General features: G+C 45.1%; 1 protein-coding gene across 1 annotated transcript in view; it reads right to left on the bottom strand.

Moving 5' to 3' along the window:
• Positions 1 to 620: 620 nt before the first annotated feature.
• The window catches only part of IGSF9 (immunoglobulin superfamily member 9), a 91164-nt gene continuing 72222 nt past the window's right edge, over positions 621 to 19562 (bottom strand). The window contains exons 17-20 of the mRNA XM_088467625.1: positions 16946 to 16991; positions 14600 to 16153; positions 9441 to 9586; positions 621 to 6718 (exon numbers count right to left, since the gene is read on the bottom strand). Coding sequence (XP_088323751.1) covers positions 6498 to 6718; positions 9441 to 9586; positions 14600 to 16153; positions 16946 to 16991 — 1967 coding nt within the window. The 3' untranslated portion in view covers positions 621 to 6497. The remainder of the gene's footprint in view (positions 6719 to 9440; positions 9587 to 14599; positions 16154 to 16945; positions 16992 to 19562) is intronic.

Genomic DNA, 19562 nt, shown 5'->3' with positions numbered 1-19562 from the left:
AAAACCTAAAATGACAAAAAAAGGCATCCTAAGTAAATACTGTTTGATATAATATTAAAGATAATGACTTTTAGATCCCTCCACTTTTATTGAATATCCATTTTTATGTTTACTAAATATTATATATATATTAATCTGAAATATATTGATTGTATTTGTGAATTTAATTAATGGTTATTACACTCTCCAATATATAACACAACTTAAAAAGCTAAAAGGCATTATTTTTCTGAAGGTAATAAGCCAAACTCTGCCTTCCCTGTCTATTACTTCCAGGTATTTATGTTGCTTAGACATTATACAAATTACCTTTTGGTGATGGCATGTAATCTCAGTTTATTATAATGTGATCATTTAGAACCAATCAGAAGCCATGGTTGTAAACTGGTGACTTTTTGAAGTTTGATGATGTCACAGGACTGAGTTACTGTGTACGTGAAAATAGGCTTTTAATAGCCAGCAAACATTCAAAATGTAATTAAATGAGGAGCTCAGTGAGTCTAATTTAATGCCCACATGTTAGTAATACCTTCAAAACAAATAGGAGTACCACACACACACACACACACACACACCAACATAATGGGAGACAATATCATTCTCTTAAAAGTTTACTTTTTTAATGATTTATTTTTTTATCTTTTCATAACCACAGAAATTTTCCAAAATAGCAAAAAAATTTGTCCTATAAAAATATCTTGTATTTTTCTATACATAGCATTTTTACAATACCAGAAAAATTCTCATTGGTAGCAGACGGGATTTCAACTTCTGTATAAAAAACCCCCTTGTTTTATTTTTATCAACATTTCCCTTTAAACAGAAAATGCTAAACTTTTGTAATTTCATTAAAAAAAAACAAGAAAAAAAATCAGAAAATAAAATTGAAGGAAGGTGGCAAGGAGGAAAGGGTTGGGTGACCCCATTTTATTTTCTTTGGGTTTCTGCCCTTTTAGACGCCAGGATATATTCCCTACATTTAAAGGAGCATGTAAAACATTTGTACATAACCGTCAACATCGTTACAAGGAATGTTCAGAGTAAGAGGAATCTTATGTAAACTTTCTTCCCATCATGAAAGGAAAGGTGATATACCAGTGATAGGAGACTAGGAGACAGGAGAGCAACGGGAAGGATGAAGTAGATGCAGAGATGAAGACGTACGGGGGCCATTTTGGTTCATGTCACCAAGACCCCAGCCCTGACTCTCAAGCACATTAACTCGTCAAATTTTTATTTTTCAAAATTCATAACTAGAAACTCATATGATGTGTGACTACAATATAGTTATAATAAACCAATATTTTATAATACAATGGTCCATAATTGTATACCGTGTCCATGCAGCTAAGCATGTGGAGAGGGGCTGGGACATTATTACAAAGCATCTCCAGAGACAGAGTAATTGGGCCATGTATGTAAAGACATGCGGATGAAGGTACAAGTGCTATCAGAGGATGTCTATGGGAGCAGAGATATATGAAAAGTCAATAGTGAGATTGACCCATCAGGGAAAAGTAAATGATGGAAAAGGGACTATATATCATTATTGCAGCGATAACTGATTTTTGACTCCTGCTGCAGCTGAGTAAAACTATATCACCAGCCAGTCTGCACGTGTGTGAGCCGGCTTTCAGCACCAATTAAGGTAAAAAAAAATAATTAAAAAATAGATCAAATCTATTCAAATATTAAAAACAATATGTAAAAACCTTTACAGGTTTAAAGTTATTTATTTAAATAATAAAGCAATTTTTTTTTCCTGAATCAAATCTGTAATGACAGTAAACAACGGTTTTCACCAACAACAGATTTTTGCCCTCCGAAAAATCTGTCCAAAAGAGAAAATATTCTCTAAAGAAAAGGACTGGGAGAGGTAATATAATATAATATTTCAATTAGGGGACCGAGAGGTGCCAAAGTCCTGACCATTTCTCCGTCAACTCGCAACTACCAACAATGGCGATTTTTCTCCCACTCCATGGAGGTGCCTGTATCATAATTATTGGCGATGTGCGCAGCTGCATGGCGCCGATAATTAAATCTCCTTTTGGGGTTGAGAGACAAAACTCAATGAGGAGAGGAAGTGGCGAGAAAGACTGTAGGAAAAAGGAATATGTATGTGAAGATCTATACAATGGTGACAGAAGATAGATAACACAAAGAGGATACAATATAACAGTAATAATTTAATATTTTAACAGCAAATGTATAAAAAAGTGTTTAAAAAATAACAGTTCTATGTAGCACAACCTCAATCCTACGGTCAACCAAAAGACTTGTCGCCACAGCATAACCCGACATAGTGCACCGGGCTGTTCTCACCAAAGTATGACATAGATTTAGGAGTCTGTAAATGGTCATTACAAACTTTAAAAGGAAATTATTTCCAGTCTGCGCTTCAATTAAATCTCTTTGCCTTTTGCTAAATCACTAAAACTGAATTATATTTTAACAACTTCCCAAATGTCCCAATTTAGACGGGACAGTCCCGATTACGAGGCTCCGTGACTAACGGGACATGAATGACTCATTCACGTCAACACTGCATAGCCGACCAGTAATGAGTAGGTATCGCTATGGTGTGCACGAGACGGGGGGATGGTCCAGCACGTCAGAAAAGCTGGTCACCCATCCCCCCATGATGCATGGACACGTGACTGTGCAACAACGAGGAATTAATCATGTTGTTCTATGCAAAATATTCTCACACACAAATCATTGTTCCGAGTTATGAGAAAGAAGCCTGAGATTTATCAGCCATCTATGCGAGACCTGCGCTATCTGGAAATGTTTGGACCACGCAAAAATGGCACAATATGTATGAAATCCTGTATGAACTGAAATACTCTCCTGTTTTCCCTATTTTAATTACAAGGTAAAGCATCAGCAGCAACCAGTTGTGTCCCGGTAATTGAGTAGGAACATCTTCAGTGAGCAGACCAGCTAGAAGTGCGCCAGCGTTCAATTACGCTCATGGAATGAAGGCGGGGACGCTCCCTCCTCTTACACACTAGTGTGACTTGGATGAGAGAGTGCTGCATGTAACATTCTCAGAGTATAATCACTCCTGTGTGACAGACAGAACATTCCCCTCCTTCACTTCAAGCTGTCTATCTGCGTAATTCAACGTTGTCAACGGTAACTGTTATAGATTGAAAAGTTTTGGAGTTTAAAGTCCCAAATTAACGCTAACTATAAACTACACATGCACTCATTGTAGGCAGCAGCTTTGTGGTGGAAATTAAACCAATATTCAGACCTGTCAGTTCTCTAGGAACAGCTAAATCTGCCATCGTCTCTGCCAAACACAGCTTGGACACGGAAACTAGCCTACATCTCCATGAATGCAGGGCTCTGCAAGGTGATCAAGCAGGAAAACCAAGAAACAGCTACAGAAACTGTAAAATATCAGCAGACATGTAAACGCAGGAGCTTACAATCTAATAATAACCAGCTGAAATGAATTTACTCTCCACCTGTCACCGACACACTGTGCGGCTGCCATTTTGTAGGCTGATCTGATATTCATGAGGAACCGGCCAATCAATTCACTCCTTGCTCTTTGAATTTTGTAGGCTGATTTTAATGACTGTTGGTTCAGGTCACAAAATGGCTGCCTTCACCTTGACGGGTGCAATCTAAACTTGATCAAGTGTAGGTTGATATTATATTTTGTGGGATAGTAACAAGTGTATTATTACTTTGCATCATGAGGGGGCAGGACAGTGAGATTTTAATACATCATCGAATATAAATTCTTTCAACATTCGTCTTGGTGAAAGAGTCACATGACTGCATTTGGCCAATAAGACATCCCATGAATAATATAGGACTACAAATCTGACCTTAAAAATTTACTAAGCCTCTAATACTAGTTGGTTTAACAGGAAACCGCATCTTGTATAACAATTAGGTTCCTACAACAGTTAAGATATTGGCCCTCATTCAGAGGCGGTAGCAAGAAGCGAGCGCTCGCTCTGAATGAGGGTGGGCGCTTGTATTTTCAAGTGCGGCCTCCTGGTCGCTAGCTAAGCTGTGGGTTACCACCTACAGCTTTAGCGACCGACCAGGTTGATGGTCGCGATTGTCAAGACCATCGCGACCATTGGGGCTTGTGACGAGACCCTAAGGTTGGGTCTCGGCAACCGCAAGCCCCAGGGAGCTTCCTGCTCTGATCGAGCAGGAAGCTCCCCACTGACATCACTGCTGACGTCAGTGCGGCCGCCCACAAAACGTCAGGCGTTACTTAAGGAACGCCTCCGTTTGTGAAACCACACCCCCGCCCCGCCTACAAAACGGGTCGAGCTGTCGATCACCATCGGCAGCCGCCCCTTTTGTAGTGAGCTCCGGAGCGAGAGAATTTCTCTCTCGCTCCGGGACTTGCGCACACGCAGTGCGGTCACTGCGCGTGCGCAGGGCCTAAACATCGACCCGTTTGCGAGCGCTCAGTGCTTGCGACCGGGTCTAAATGACGTCCATTGTCTTCTGCAATCAGCCATTTAGAAGCACCCCTAGTTATGCATACTCCCAGTGGGGTCATTCATGAACCAGGGGTCCAGCACAAAAGTCCCTATACTTACTGTTGTGTATTTATGGACTTTGTGCTTATTTATGCAGAATTATGCAGGGGGGGGGCATTCTTTAATGCATAACTTTTCTATATAAGATATAATGGTATATGTAATATATCAGCTATATTACACCCCGCTCCCCAGACGAAATGAATATTTCTTAGTTAATCAATCATAGTTGTCAGTTCTGTCCTAATGTAAGGGTTGCGCTGAGATGCGTACAAGCAGTCTCCCCATGAATACAGGAGCCTTTGCTAGCGATATTTACCGTCAGCGGGGTTATTACGGGCGGTGAGGCACCCTAGTAGATAGGATGAAAAAATTAAAAAAAAGGTAATTAAAGCTTTTTGACTGTAATATAATAAAGCTCCCATGTTCCCTATCGGTCAGACATATACCCCATATAAATGAGGTAAAAACAAAACGCATTAGTGGCCAAAAACGGATAAACAAGAGTTAAATGAAATAGTAGGCCGTGTGGTAACTTGCTAAAATTTCTATTGTTGGCACTGTGGCTGTGTAGACGTCATGTGTCGGCGTGTTGACTGTGTCGTTGTTTTAAGCATATTGACAATAGCGTGTCGACCATTTGACTGTCATCATTGTGATTGCCGGCATAATGATCATATGACGTCCAAATCGCAAACGACTGGAGCGCGATCGGAAGCTTACTCAATAAAGGTCGGCGCTACACATTCATACTGATGGAACCGCTACGTTTAAGTTGCGATCTACGTAAATGACAGCTACTAAGATAATTCTGCATAACAAAAATATATATATATATTCCTCCCATTAGCACAACCTTACAGGAAATTTAACTCTTACCAATAGTTCTTTCATATCAATCACCTTGCATTTTAGGCTTAGGCTTGCTATATTATAAATACATTATACGATGGCGGTCTGGCAGTGAAGGTATTACGCTGGAACAGTTATTAAGGAGTGTATAATATCGGGGCACCTGGCCAATTTTGTGTCAGACAGAGAACTGAGGAGGAAAGGGATGAAAGGTTTCAGCTGCCGTCTGTCTCCCCCTCATGGGAACCCCCCTCAGAGAAAGGTCTTCTGTAGCAAGGTCACTAGTGATTCCACTCACTGTGCATGTACGGAGCTGTCACCAGCCGCATTCCAGGAGATATAAACAGGGGCTCTGTCTCAGACTGCATGTAATGCAGCCGGGCCCACAAAGGGAGAACGGGAAGAACTAGAAGTCTCCCAGCAAACAGAGAGAGGAGCCCACTTTACGGGATCACAGCAGCAGCTATACCACTCGAGGGGGGGGGACTATGGGAGACGCAGGGAGTACGACCCTCCTCCGAGAACCCAGCTACAAGACTTTTTCTAATTTCCAGCTTCCTAACAGTCCCAGTTTTCATGGTACAGTCTTGAATTTTTCAATGCATATTATTATGTGGTCAATGCAGAATTGAAGATTTAATTTTCGCGACTTTCCAATTGGGAATGCTGCGAGGTTTCGGTTTCCTTTATCTATGTAAACCTGCCGACTGCTCTCTCTTCCTCAGTCTCTCTGCACTGTGGTCCCTCATATTAGCCACCAAAAATAAAGCTTTTTTTTTTTTTTTTTTGGGTGTTGAGTGTGAGAACTTCCACCCGTGCAGTTGCTTCGCTGCCTATACTTGAGAAACAAGTTTGCGTCAACTAAAAAATAAAAGTAAAATAAATGATGGGATTCAACAGTAAAAGAGCATCTTTTTTTTTTTACGTGAAAAATTGGATGGTTGGCACCCAAGCGATACGCATAACGGAGACACGGGATTGGCTGATAACTGCAGGTATCGGTAAACGTGATACTGAACACAGGATGGAGAGTGAGATACACCTGATAATGGCCACAATAACAGTGTCCCTTCTGGTCTTCTTGCACAATTATAATCCAGGTCCGAGGAGCAACGTTGGGGGTCAAAACAGCGTCGCTTGCTCGAAACACTCTTCGTAGTTTTTGCTCCTCGTGTGCACTTTCTGCGCCGCCCGCCTACGCCGCTGGTATTCTAAAAACTCCTCCTTTAAGGCCGCGCAGCGCTCCTCCGGGCTGGACAAAGCCTGCGGGTAATGGTTATCAAGGGCATCCACTGATCCCGATCCAGCCGGGCACGGGGCTGCGTCTGAAGGAAGCTTCACACCTGCAAAACAAGGAGACAGAGTTTAGCAGTATTGCAATGGCTATTCATCCATCAATGGCCCTAAATCTGACTTACAGCCAAGCGGGCGAAATCAATGCAAGAGATGGCCAAAACTACTAGTGTCTCCAGTGGCCAAACTGGAGAACTGCAGAAGCTTTGCCCAACTTTACGGATAACCACAGATACATAGGATAACATTGTTTTATGCGTGCTAGAGCATCGTACACAATAAGTATTAGCAGTGTTCTAGACAATCACTTCATTAGCTCTCCCCGGCACGTAGACTTTAGACTCAGGCCCATACTTGCAAATACTTGGCACCTTCCCGGATCAGAGGAGAAAAATGGGCATTAATTAAATGGACGATGGGCTCGTCACTGGCTGCAGGAGGGGATGGAAAGTTTCTCAGCCTCCTACTCTTGGCAGTAGGCATGTTCCATATCCCTGAAGGGCGATTATAGTAATTATTCTGCACCACAATAGGCTGTTTTTCTTGTCAGTCCTTTGAGATGTTGTTTCTTGTATTGTAACCCTGGGGCCTGGGAGAATGAGTGCAGGTTTCTCTAGGATGGAGGTAGTTTAACTCGTGTGAATCCGGAGTACGGATATTAACGCAGGTGCCTCTAGAAAACCAGGGAACCGAGGGCACCTCTCCAAAATTGTTGTTCCCGAATGGGATCAACAATGTCTGCTTATCACTGGTATCTCTGAGATCTCTGTGCAATGTAGATTCTGGGCGCGCTACAACGTTCTAAAACCACAGACGTTGTACTTTCTCCATGTAATATGGTCACAGGCGCTAAATCTAAATGTTTGGAATAAATCTCTATAATGAAAAAAAACCCCATACAATTAGCAGTAATTACCAGGAGCAGCTTAATTCAAACAAGGAGAGAACAAGCTGTAATTGGTATTGAAACGCGCTTGATAGGTTAAACAGGATGTAGTTATATTACCAGCGCCCGGAATGCCGTCCGTCGAAATACCGACGTCGAAAGCCTGACCCGGGACTAAAGATAGGCATTGAAATCCCGACGCCTATCTTTATCCCGAGCCGAAATCCCGACAGTCGGCATCCCGAATGAAGGTAAGCGGGGCTTGTTTGGTCTTAGCTGCGAGGGAGGGGGTTAGGTTTAGGAACCCTCGGGGGGAGATTAGGGTTAGGCCCCCCTCCTTTAGGAAAAATAAAAGTCCCTAGAAGTGCAGTTTTGATCAAGTTTCCACCTGAAACTAAATGCGTTAGAGCCGAATAATGAAAGTCCCTAGAAGTGCAGCTTTGAACAAGTTTCCACCTGAAACGAAACGCGTTAGAGTATTGCTGGAAGAAGGGACACTTTGTTTACCAGCTAAACCTCCCTCTCACCCCCTTTCCAGCCATCACAGGTGTCAGCAAGTTTATCTGTCTATCCGGATAACACGGCGAAAGGAGTGTTTAAACCCCGGGCTTTGATGGACAGCGATTGTTGGAAAACATTGGCAGGAGGTATGCGAGTAGTGGTGGATTCCTGCACTGTATAAATACCCTCACTCTATGGTGATGTGCCAGGCGCACAAGCTCTCATTACTAATAGTTACATTATTATTATTATCATTTATTTATATGGCGCCACAAGTGTTCCGCAGCGCCTTACACGTGCCGTATGTCGCAGTAAGTGTTCCCGTTGCTGAATCGTAAGGAATCTCTGGTTGATTTGTGATTTAACACTGGTCTCAGCTGCCACCAGACCTGTTCCCCTCTTGTGGGAAATCACAGGGCCTCCGTTCAGGATTTCCTGACAGGCCCACACTCCGTTTCCTGGAATACTCAGCCTATGGCCCTCTAATTACCCTCACGGGGAAACCTAATGGTTCCACTTATAGCTGCAGTGTGGCGAGGGCCGGGCCTGTAGTTATAAATGAGTAAAGCAGGGAGGACGGGGTTTTTATCATCTCTGTATCTGACTGATGTTCTACTACGAATACACAGGGGACTTCCCCTGTCCTGACACACAGACGTATGGTAGCTTGCGTCGCTGGAATTCGGTCTGACAGCGTAATGACTACAGTCGCGTGGACGGGCGGAACTGTGTAATTGCAGCTACGCGGGCCCAGTGAAAAGATGGAGGGATAATATTTGCCGTTGTTTGCCTTAGAATCACTTATTCTCAGCTCGGTGTACAGCTGCCGAGGCTCGGTTACATAATGCTGTGCTATCTCTTATCACAATGTAAAACACATGCATTGCTTCTTACAGCAACAGAGCTGCCCTATACTGTGTTAGGTATAGGTGTAGGCTCTAGGGGGTTAGGTTAGGTTTAGACACCTGGGAGGGAGGGTTAGGGAGAGGGGGAGGGTTAGGATACTGACTGACAAGTGTCGGTATCCTAACCCTGTCGGAATGCTGGCATCGGTATTCTCACCACCGGGATCCCGAGCGCTGGCATCCTGTACCCAACTCGTGATAGATACATCCGTATTCTGATAAAATAACTATATCAAATATATAAAATGACTGTAAATAAGAAAATAATGAGACAAAAAATATAATTAAGAACCAGTATTTAAACATTGGAGTAGACCTCTATCGTACAAGACAATTATAATTATTAAAATGCATCCTTGGGGGGACTAGAACAGAGCATTTATCCAATTCCCATCTATGAGGTCAGGGAGGAATCTTAGAGGCAGATTATCTACGATTAATTTCTCTGTTACCATAGAGACATATATAAATACAACTCACTTTGTCGTTCCACTTCCCCTGCATCGATGGTGGAGATGGGCCGGCCACCATTGCTGCTGCGGTAGACCTGCAGGGCGTCCAAGAGGTCCGCTTCCAGAGTAAAATCGGAGTCCCATTCATAGTTCTCATCCACAGAGGTGTTCCGCCTAGAGAGCATCACAAGTAATCGGTGAATACGCTGCGCGTAGCTGGTTACGAGGAGCCCGCGCCCTATTTCAGACATTTCAAAAAGGACCAGATCGTCCGACTGATTTGTGTTCAATCTTTATTAAAAATCTGGGCACTAATAAAAAATATAAGATGGCACCTGAAATGGTTTCGGGTCTGAAATTGATCTGGCCAAAAATAACTAAATAAAAGAATAAAGCGTAGGAAAAAAAAATAAAAAATTGCGGCAAAACAGCTGAATGTTTTTGGGCTGTGAACAAATCATGCAGCGATTACATCTGCGGCTGCTCTTCCCTGCGGCTGCGACAGCTTGCTAACTTATGCTAATGAGGGTGTCCGCCCGCCGATGCTGGTTATCCGTCTGTCTGCATGTAGAAAGGCTGGGTCGCCTATCGTTTTCTCGCCCGCAGTCGTCACCATAAGTATTGGGACTTACACCCGCCCCGAGCTGGGCGCAAAAGATATGTCTGACACATGCACCCTGTCTCTGTCCGCACGCCTCAAACGCACCCGTTAGTCTGCCTACACGCCCACAACACTCCCACAAAATGGGTGAGTCCCGTGAAATCGCACGCCCGTCGCCCAGGAACACCGGCTTCACAGAAAGAGCGCTCAGTCAGTGGGTGGACCAATCCATCCGCACTTTCTATCTCTGTCCGCCGCAGTCTGTGATTGCTTTCCGTGGCGCGTGCGAAGTTTGCCGTTATCTGCGGGATCCGTCTGCATTCAGAATCCGGCCCAGAGGTAGGACCATAGTGAGGAGGGTTAGAAGGAGCCTAAGGAACTTTACAGAAGAATCTAAAATGAATGGCTTCTGTGGTGTAGCCTTTGGGGAAGACCCCATATCAGGAAAGTGATGGGGCAGGATAAATGGCTGCATGTTTAGGGCAAGTACGGAGCTGCTCTGGGAAATGGTCTTAGCGAGCTCCTACTTGTGACCTCTGGGAGGTCTGCTGCTCTCTACTGATCTTGGCACATGTGCGAGATCGGGATCCCGCACAAGTGCACAATTAGACAAGCAGCCCAGGCGTCTAGGGACCGCATCGTCTGCAGCCCCTAGAAGCCATATAGAGCTGCCGTTAGAGCAGGGGGGTGAAATCCTATTGGAAGCGCGCTCCCTGCGAATTGCAGTCTAGACTAGCAGGAGGGCGAGAACCACCCCGAGATTGATTGTCCATCATGCAATTAGCTGGGAGCACTTGCAATGGGAGGTTACTGCCCCGGTCAGGAAGCCCCTGCGGGTGGTGGATTTTACTGGGGGATCTGCAGCCTATAGGTAAAATCCACCAATGGTCGTAGGCTTCTTCTAGCACATCGCCCTGTAACCCAAATGCCCTGATAAAAGAACAAAGCAGGCCCCCACCACGTTGAATGATTGTGTTTGCATGTCCAGTCTTTTCCACGCTGGTAGTGGTTCTGGGTACATGGCTGTCCCATAGGGGCAAGTACAGAGCTATTGGCATAACTATACCCAGAATTCCTGGGGTGAGGGTTAATCCTACGCCCTTTGGTTCTGTAGGATAATGCTGGTTGCGCTAAACTAGCTTAGAGGATGTGACCATCTTCTGATATAAGAAGGTTCTCACTTTATTATATATAGTGGTAGGAAAAAAGCAAATTGTCTTATTAATTGTAACAGACACATGATTTAGGGGGAGATGTATCAAATATTCTAAAGAGGACAGGTGGAGACATTACCTATAGAAACCAATCAGCTTCTATTTACCAATATATAGATAAATGTTAGGATCCGATTGGCTGCTATGAGGAATTTCTCCACCTGTCCTCTATAGAAGGTTTGGTACATCTCCCCCATTGTATAGAATACGTACATTGTGCTCTGTAAGCGCCCAATGACGAGATAATCTAAAAATACTAAAATCTATACATTTGGCCTAGTGTGGCCTCAGTCATGGGGGTACAGAAGACCACATACAGCTGGTGCTAGTAGTTATCCATTAACCAAATATATCTGCATACACAAAAGCAGGGGTAGCCCACTATGGTCCTCGAGAGCTACCAACAGTGCATGTTTTCCAGGTCTGCACACAGAATCACAAGTGAAATAATGAGCTTCACCTGCTGGGTGACCTGGGAAATGTGTCAGTGAGTAATGACTGCACCTGTGCACCTGCTGGGTGACCTGGGATATGTGTCAGTGAGTAATGACTACACCTGTGTACCTGCTGGATGACCTGGGATATGTGTCAGTGAGTAATGACTACACCTGTGCAGCTGCTGGATGACCTGGGAAATGTGTCAGTGAGTAAAGACTACACCTGTGCACCTGCTGGGTGACCTGGGATATGTGTCAGTGAGTAATGACTACACCTGTGCACCTGCTGGGTGACGTGGGATATGTGTGAGTGAGTAATGACTACACCTGTGCTCCTGCTGGATGACCTGGGAAATGTGTCAGTGAGTAATGACTACACCTGTGCTCCTGCTGGGTGACCTGGGAAATGTGTCAGTGAGTAATGACTACACCTGTGCTCCTGCTGGATGACCTGGGAACTGTGTCAGTGAGTAATGACTACACCTGTGCACCTGCTGGGTGACCTGGGAAATGTGTCAGTGAGTAATGACTACACCTGTGCACCTGCTGGGTGACCTGGGATATGCATCAGTGAGTAATGACTACACCTGTGCACCTGCTGGGTAACCTGGGATATGTGTGAGTGAGTAATGACTACACCTGTGCTCCTGCTGGATGACCTGGGAAATGTGTCAGTGAGTAATGACTACACCTGTGCTCCTGCTGGGTGACCTGGGAAATGTGTCAGTGAGTAATGACTACACCTGTGCTCCTGCTGGATGACCTGGGAAATGTGTCAGTGAGTAATGACTACACCTGTGCACCTGCTGGGTGACCTGGGATATGTGTCAGTGAGTAATGACTACACCTGTGTACCTGCTGGATGACCTGGGATATGTGTCAGTGAGTAATGACTACACCTGTGCAGCTGCTGGATGACCTGGGAAATGTGTCAGTGAGTAAAGACTACACCTGTGCACCTGCTGGGTGACCTGGGATATGTGTCAGTGAGTAATGACTACACCTGTGCACCTGCTGGGTGACGTGGGATATGTGTGAGTGAGTAATGACTACACCTGTGCTCCTGCTGGATGACCTGGGAAATGTGTCAGTGAGTAATGACTACACCTGTGCTCCTGCTGGGTGACCTGGGAAATGTGTCAGTGAGTAATGACTACACCTGTGCTCCTGCTGGATGACCTGGGAACTGTGTCAGTGAGTAATGACTACACCTGTGCACCTGCTGGGTGACCTGGGAAATGTGTCAGTGAGTAATGACTACACCTGTGCACCTGCTGGGTGACCTGGGATACGCATCAGTGAGTAATGACTACACCTGTGCACCTGCTGGGTAACCTGGGATATGTGTGAGTGAGTAATGACTACACCTGTGCTCCTGCTGGATGACCTGGGAAATGTGTCAGTGAGTAATGACTACACCTGTGCTCCTGCTGGGTGACCTGGGAAATGTGTCAGTGAGTAATGACTACACCTGTGCTCCTGCTGGATGACCTGGGAAATGTGTCAGTGAGTAATGACTACACCTGTGCACCTGCTGGGTGACCTGGGAAATGTGTCAGTGAGTAATGACTACACCTGTGCACCTGCTGGGTGACCTGGGATACGCATCAGTGAGTAATGACTACACCTGTGCACCTGCTGGGTGACCTGGGATATGTGTCAGTGAGTAATGACTACACCTGTGCACCTGCTGGGTGACCTGGGATATGTGTCAGTGAGTAATGACTACACCTGTGCACCTGCTGGGTGACCTGGGAACTGTGTCAGTGAGTAATGACTACACCTGTGCACCTGCTGGGTGACCTGGGAACTGTGTCAGTGAGTAATGACTACATATTTATACCTGCTGGGTGACCTGGGAAATGTGTCAGTGAGTAATGATTACACCTGTGCCCCTGCTGGGTGACCTGGGATATGTGTCAGTGAGTAATGACTACACCTGTGCCCCTGCTGGGTGACCTGGGATATGTGTCAGTGAGTAATGACTACACCTGTGCAGCTGCTGGGTGACCTGGGATATGTGTCAGTGAGTAATGATTGCACCTGTGCACCTGGTGGGTGACCTGGGAAATGTGTCAGTGAGTAAGGACTACACCTATGCACCTGCTGGGTGACCTGGGAAATGTGTCAGTGAGTAATGACTACACCTATGCACCTGCTGGGTGACCTGGGAAATGTGTCAGTGAGTAATGACTACACCTGTGCACCTGCTGGGTGACCTGGGAAATGTGTCAGTGAGTAATGACTACACCTGTGCAGCTGCTGGGTGACCTGGGATATGTGTCAGTGAGTAAGGACTGCACCTGTGCCCCTGCTGGGTGATCTGGGATGAGAGTCCGTGAGTAATGACTACACCTGTGCACCTGCTGGGTGACATGGGAAATGTGTTAGTGACTAATGACTACACCTGTGCATCTGCTGGGTGACCTGTGTCAGTGAGTAATGACTACACCTGTGCATCTGCTGGGTGACCTGGGAAATGTGTCAGTGAGTAATGACTACACCTGTGCACCTGCTGGGTGACCTGGGATATGTGTCAGTGAGTAATGACTACACCTCTGCACCTGCTGGGTGACCTGGGATATGTGTCAGTGAGTAATGACTACACCTGTGCTCCTGCTGGGTGACCTGGGAAATGTGTCAGTGAGTAATGACTACACCTGTGCACCTGCTAGACGGTCTGGAAAACGTGAACTGTTAGTAGCTCTCGAGGACCGGGTTGGCTATCCCTGACCAAAAGGGTGAGACTGGACATTATTCAGCCAATAAGATCATTTAGGGATTACGTACATGGTGCTAATAGGACAACATCGACCCATTAATATCATTACTTGTGTAGCCAACCTGCCACCTTTCCATACCTCTTCTAATTGACCGTCTTCTAGAATGAGCATACCCAAGTGTATAACATCCTCCAATTATTGGCCATACTCACCTATTGCTTATAGTGGCCAGTAGGGAGTCCTTCCTGTGCCTATAGTCTTCAGCACTAGAGCCCTGGGACCCCCCTCCACTGTACCAGCTAGAGGTTTCACCCAGTGGTGAGTTGAGGTAGCTTCCACCCACAGACTGTGCCAGAGAGGGGGGCCTGAGGAAGGAAACACTCCCTCTGCCACTGCTCTGGCTGGTCAGACTGCTCCGCATGACCTTCTCTGAGCCATGCAAAAAGAGGGATTTGTCTACTGGCGGCCTCTGTTTTTCCAGGGCCTGGAAGTCCGTGAAAACTGAGAGAGGATGTTCCTTTAGAGGGCATTCAAAATGAGCGGGAATGTGTTGCTGAGCTCTGCTGTCCATGAAGACATTCCCATGTCCCCACTGTACTCTCTGCCCTACTTTCAAACGTTCAGCATTCTCTGGTGGTTGAGTCCACATTAGGCTACCTGGCAGGATTGCTTTTGCCGGTCCCAAATTAGGCTCTGGGGGTTTCAGAAAAGACTTGACAGGCACAGACTGCTCTTGTTTACAGTTCATATAGTCAAGAGATAATAAATTGTGCGGGGCCCGTGGAGAGTCCTCTTTTCGAGCCCCACTAGTTCCATCAACACCCATTAATGTCCTATCATCCAAATGCATGTTATTAGGGGCTTCCTGTTCCTCGGTTTCTGGAGAGCTGGGCTCTGAGCTCCTGGCATGAGCCTCTTCCTCCACTGGCCAGTCCCCGTCCACACTCATCTCCTTAAAGAAAGGTAGACTGAGGTATTGTAGAATGCCACTCTGAGTTGACAAACTATGTCTCAGTTGGCTTGCTTGGTCATGGAATACAAGAGGTTTGTGTGATAGTAGGGAAGGTGCCCTAATTACTGTATTCAATGAGGAGAAACAGTCATGTTCCGATTCTCGGAGTGTAGAAATAGTCCTCTCCAGACCGCCTTCCATGTCAGCAGAATCTCCACACCGCGCCTCTTCCACTTGCCCATATGGTAGTGTCACAGCAGATGTCACCGGACTAATATCTGCAATTCGAAAGGGCTTGACTTCATCCAGAGGGCTGCTACTACAGCCAAAATACCTTCCTTGGCGGTGGCCAGAATCTCTTGCGTCCTTACGGGCCTGACCTGTGGCCTTTGGTCTCATCTTCACTTCATCCCTCCAGGACTCTAGGTGCCGATCATGTAGTTGGCAAACCTGCAAATATGTTTTGGCCTGTGAACATTGGCTGAGATCTGATGAGTCTCTGGCATTGAATTCTGGGTAGAGATCAGTCTCCGTCACGTAAGGGAAGCCCCTGATGCTCCCTCTGTTTGGCCTGGTCTGCGTCTCCACCATGAAACGCCCATCGGGGCCGCGACTTATACGCTCCAATGGGACACACTCTCCAACATGGCTCTCATAAATGGTGTATTTGCCACTGGCACTGCTTCCGTGGCTCACGCCGAGGTTGTTCACTGTCTTCTCCCCCAAATGTAGAGACCTTCGGAAGCTTTCGTATGGTGACACTTGAAGCTTGAGCCTCATGAGACTGTCGGGGCTGCTAGAACCATTAGAATTTCTAAGAAACAAGAAGAAAAAAGTAATGCAAGACAAGTTTTGTAAAGTAATACGTTGAAACGTCTCTAAAAGGTACATTTCAGCTAAGTTCTAAGGACTATGGTGTCCTCTAACTACATCATTACAAACCAACAAAATAAAATCTTAGACTCTCACATGTATAGTTTAAGGATGGAATCGTTTAATTGGTGAAACCTTTTAAAATTCTCATTTAGTCACTGAAATCCAAAAACAGGACTGGGATGGATCACTGGTGCATAGGTAAGTGTGCAGCAAAATGCGTGGTAGGCAAAAGCGACCAATGAGGGGTTTAGCAACAATCTGATTGGTTGCTGTGAATGACCGTCCCTTCTTCAAAGATACCTCTGCACCAGTTTTAAATGTCCTCATTGCTGCCAGTTAACCCTTTCTCGTGGCCAACCACCACTGGAGACAATTAGCGGGTTTTACTGACAATCTTTTACAATCAAAACTTTTTGTCACTTCACAGTATTCCAAGCCAGATGAGATATTTTGAGAGGTTTGAGGATTTCAAATTTACCATAGGTTGACTATACATTAAGGTCTGAGTAATTGTGAGGGAAATGGATGTTCATGAGGACACGAGACAGTAAACTTACAGAGGTCTCTTTTCAACCACCACGTGTCTGCTCTAAGGTGGGACCTGCTGGCCATTGAACCAATCAGTGGTTGGAGCCAAATACATAAAGCCAAGACACTGATGATCAAAGCTAAAGACGGACAGCGTGAAATGAGTGAACAGGAAGTGACATATGAGCATGAAGACACTTACTGTGAAGGAGAGGCTTTCTTGGGTTGGGAGAAGACCATTGGTGCATCTGGAAGGTTATGAGAACACAACAGGGATCAAATGAGGAGAATAACTCGAGCCAAAGTGACTTGTTCGTCTAGTGACCTACTTATCTTCTACATATATTTAGGCCACAGAAAGAAATTAGCCCAACCCATGTGTGGCTCTAACCTAAGTCCTGCCAAGTATACTCCTCCAAATTAAAAAACGTTGGGCACATATACAAGTCCTTTAAATATAAGCATCAATAATGAGCTTTCACTGGAGATATTTAAATACGGCTGTCCAAGGTGACTAATTCTGGGGGCAAACGGTGTGGTTATGGTTTGGTCAATTCAACCAAATTTACTAATCATTCTACCATGAGAGGTCTAAACCAGTTCAAAATCCATAGCAAATGGGGGAGATTTTGGTTGGGTATAACGGAAAGGTCCATGTGTAGGGGATCAGGGTGCAATAAAGAAATGCACAAGTCCTTGCCCAAAATACAATTCGGTTGTTCAACGCTAAATATCCCAATCAGTGGCATTTGCTCACTGCACCGATTGTACGCAACAGCCAGGAGAACTCTGTTCCGGAGCCTTAGATTTAAAGGAGTCAAATTTTGCCCGTTAAGCCTCTTTGTCCCTCGAATCACTGGTGGGTCTAATTAGCTTTCCTCTTTCTGCATTACAAATACTGCGCTACATAATTTAAACTGTAAAACATGGCTGATAATGTACTCTAACAGTGTAATTGCGGAAAGTTTGTACAAGAATATTTGGTATCATAAGCTACATAGGATAATGGCCTTGCACAAGATCTATCCCTAAAGCTGACAAAATGTTTAGGGGAACGGGTCTTTATCAAGAGAAAATTTGGAGATTCTCAATAAATTACAATGAACGCTGTACCTTCTTGCTGTCCTCACCCAAATACCACGTGATTTCGACACCTTGTTGTTCAGCAATTATAACTGAAGTCTAAGACGACTGTCCAGCGAGTATTAATTGCTTTACAGCGACGTAGAGTAAAAGCCAAGATCGCTTCATATATCCCAAGTTCAGCATCGGAACAGTCTAACCCTTCTTATCGGGGGAACCAGCACATGAAGAACATAAGAAGCCATCTCAGATGCCCCTGTGCTAAAACTACCCAGGCAATGAGGGCTTTATATCAACAAAGGCGGCCATCTCGCCTGGTTTGGGATAGGAATATAAGGCTCTCTGACATGACGTCTGTTGCCCTCCAGATCTCCTGAAAGTCAATGTTCCTACATGTTTGGTGGCATGACAAGGGGCATGCAGGATCAACACACAAGCAAAGCCAAATAATGACATCAATATGCTGTACACACAATGAACACAACAGGGTGAAGAAATATGGACCCCACCCTATGCTCTCTGTATACGCCCTCCGATCTAAAAAAAAAAAAATTAATACAATGTTTAGGTGGGGCTGATGAATGGTACACAATACCCCATGGTACTGACACCTCATCCATGCATCTCTCACTATCTACCACAGTGGATTCATGGAATGACTGGAATGGAACCTTCAGCCGGAAGACCAGGACTGTATATCCTACAGTAAAACAATGAGATAAATCACATATCTGTATAACTAAATATTTGTCTTCCCTCAGGATGTATGGCCGAATGATCATTTTTTGCAGTCTGCTTTTACGTAAGCAGATTTAAATTTAAAAGGACTGTTGCTATATTCCTATCACACCCTCACTTAGGATATGTTGGAAGGAAGGCGAAAGGAGCCTCATGTCATATATTCATATCTTTTATCTCATCGGCTATAAAACTTCTATCATACTGGTCTGTGGGACTTCCCTGATAAGCTGAGGTGACACATTCCTAATCTAGCTTAGTAAAGATACATCGCCAACAATTTCTTATTATCATAGGTCTTGTATCCACATAGGTAGCCCTATCTCCCCAACTATTCCATGTTATCAGGCATCCTGTATCTAGCGAGGTAGCCCTATCTCCCCAACTGTTCCATGTTATCAGGCATCCTGTATCTAGCGAGGTAGCCCTATCTCCCCAACTGTTCCATGTTATCATACATCCTGTATCTAGCGAGGTAGCCCTATCTCCCCAACTGTTCTATGTTATCAGGCATCCTGTATCTAGCAAGGTAGCCCTATCTCCCCAACTGTTCCATGTTATCAGGCATCCTGTATCTAGCAAGGTATCCCTATCTCCCCAACTGTTCCATGTTATCAAACATCCTGTATCTAGCAAGGTAGCTCTAACTCCCCAACTGTTCCATGTTATCAGACATCCTGTATCTAGCGAGGTAGCCCTATCTCCCCAACTGTTCCATGTTATCAAACATCCTGTATCTAGCAAGGTAGCTCTAACTCCCCAACTGTTCCATGTTATCAGACATCCTGTATCTAGCGAGGTAGCCCTATCTCCCCAACTGTTCCATGTTATCAGGCATTCTGTATCTAGCAAAGTAGCCCTATCTCCCCAACTGTTCCCTGTTATCAGACATCCTGTATCTAGCAAGGTATCCCTATCTCCCCAACTGTTCCATGTTATCAGGCATCCTGTATCTAGCAAGGTAGCCCTATCTCCCCAACTGTTCCCTGTTATCAGAC

Source organism: Taudactylus pleione, unplaced genomic scaffold, assembly GCF_031769625.1.
Source record: "Taudactylus pleione unplaced genomic scaffold, aTauple2 ptg000073l, whole genome shotgun sequence".
Taxonomy (NCBI): domain Eukaryota; kingdom Metazoa; phylum Chordata; class Amphibia; order Anura; family Myobatrachidae; genus Taudactylus; species Taudactylus pleione.
This window is presented reverse-complemented; position numbering and strand designations above follow the sequence as displayed.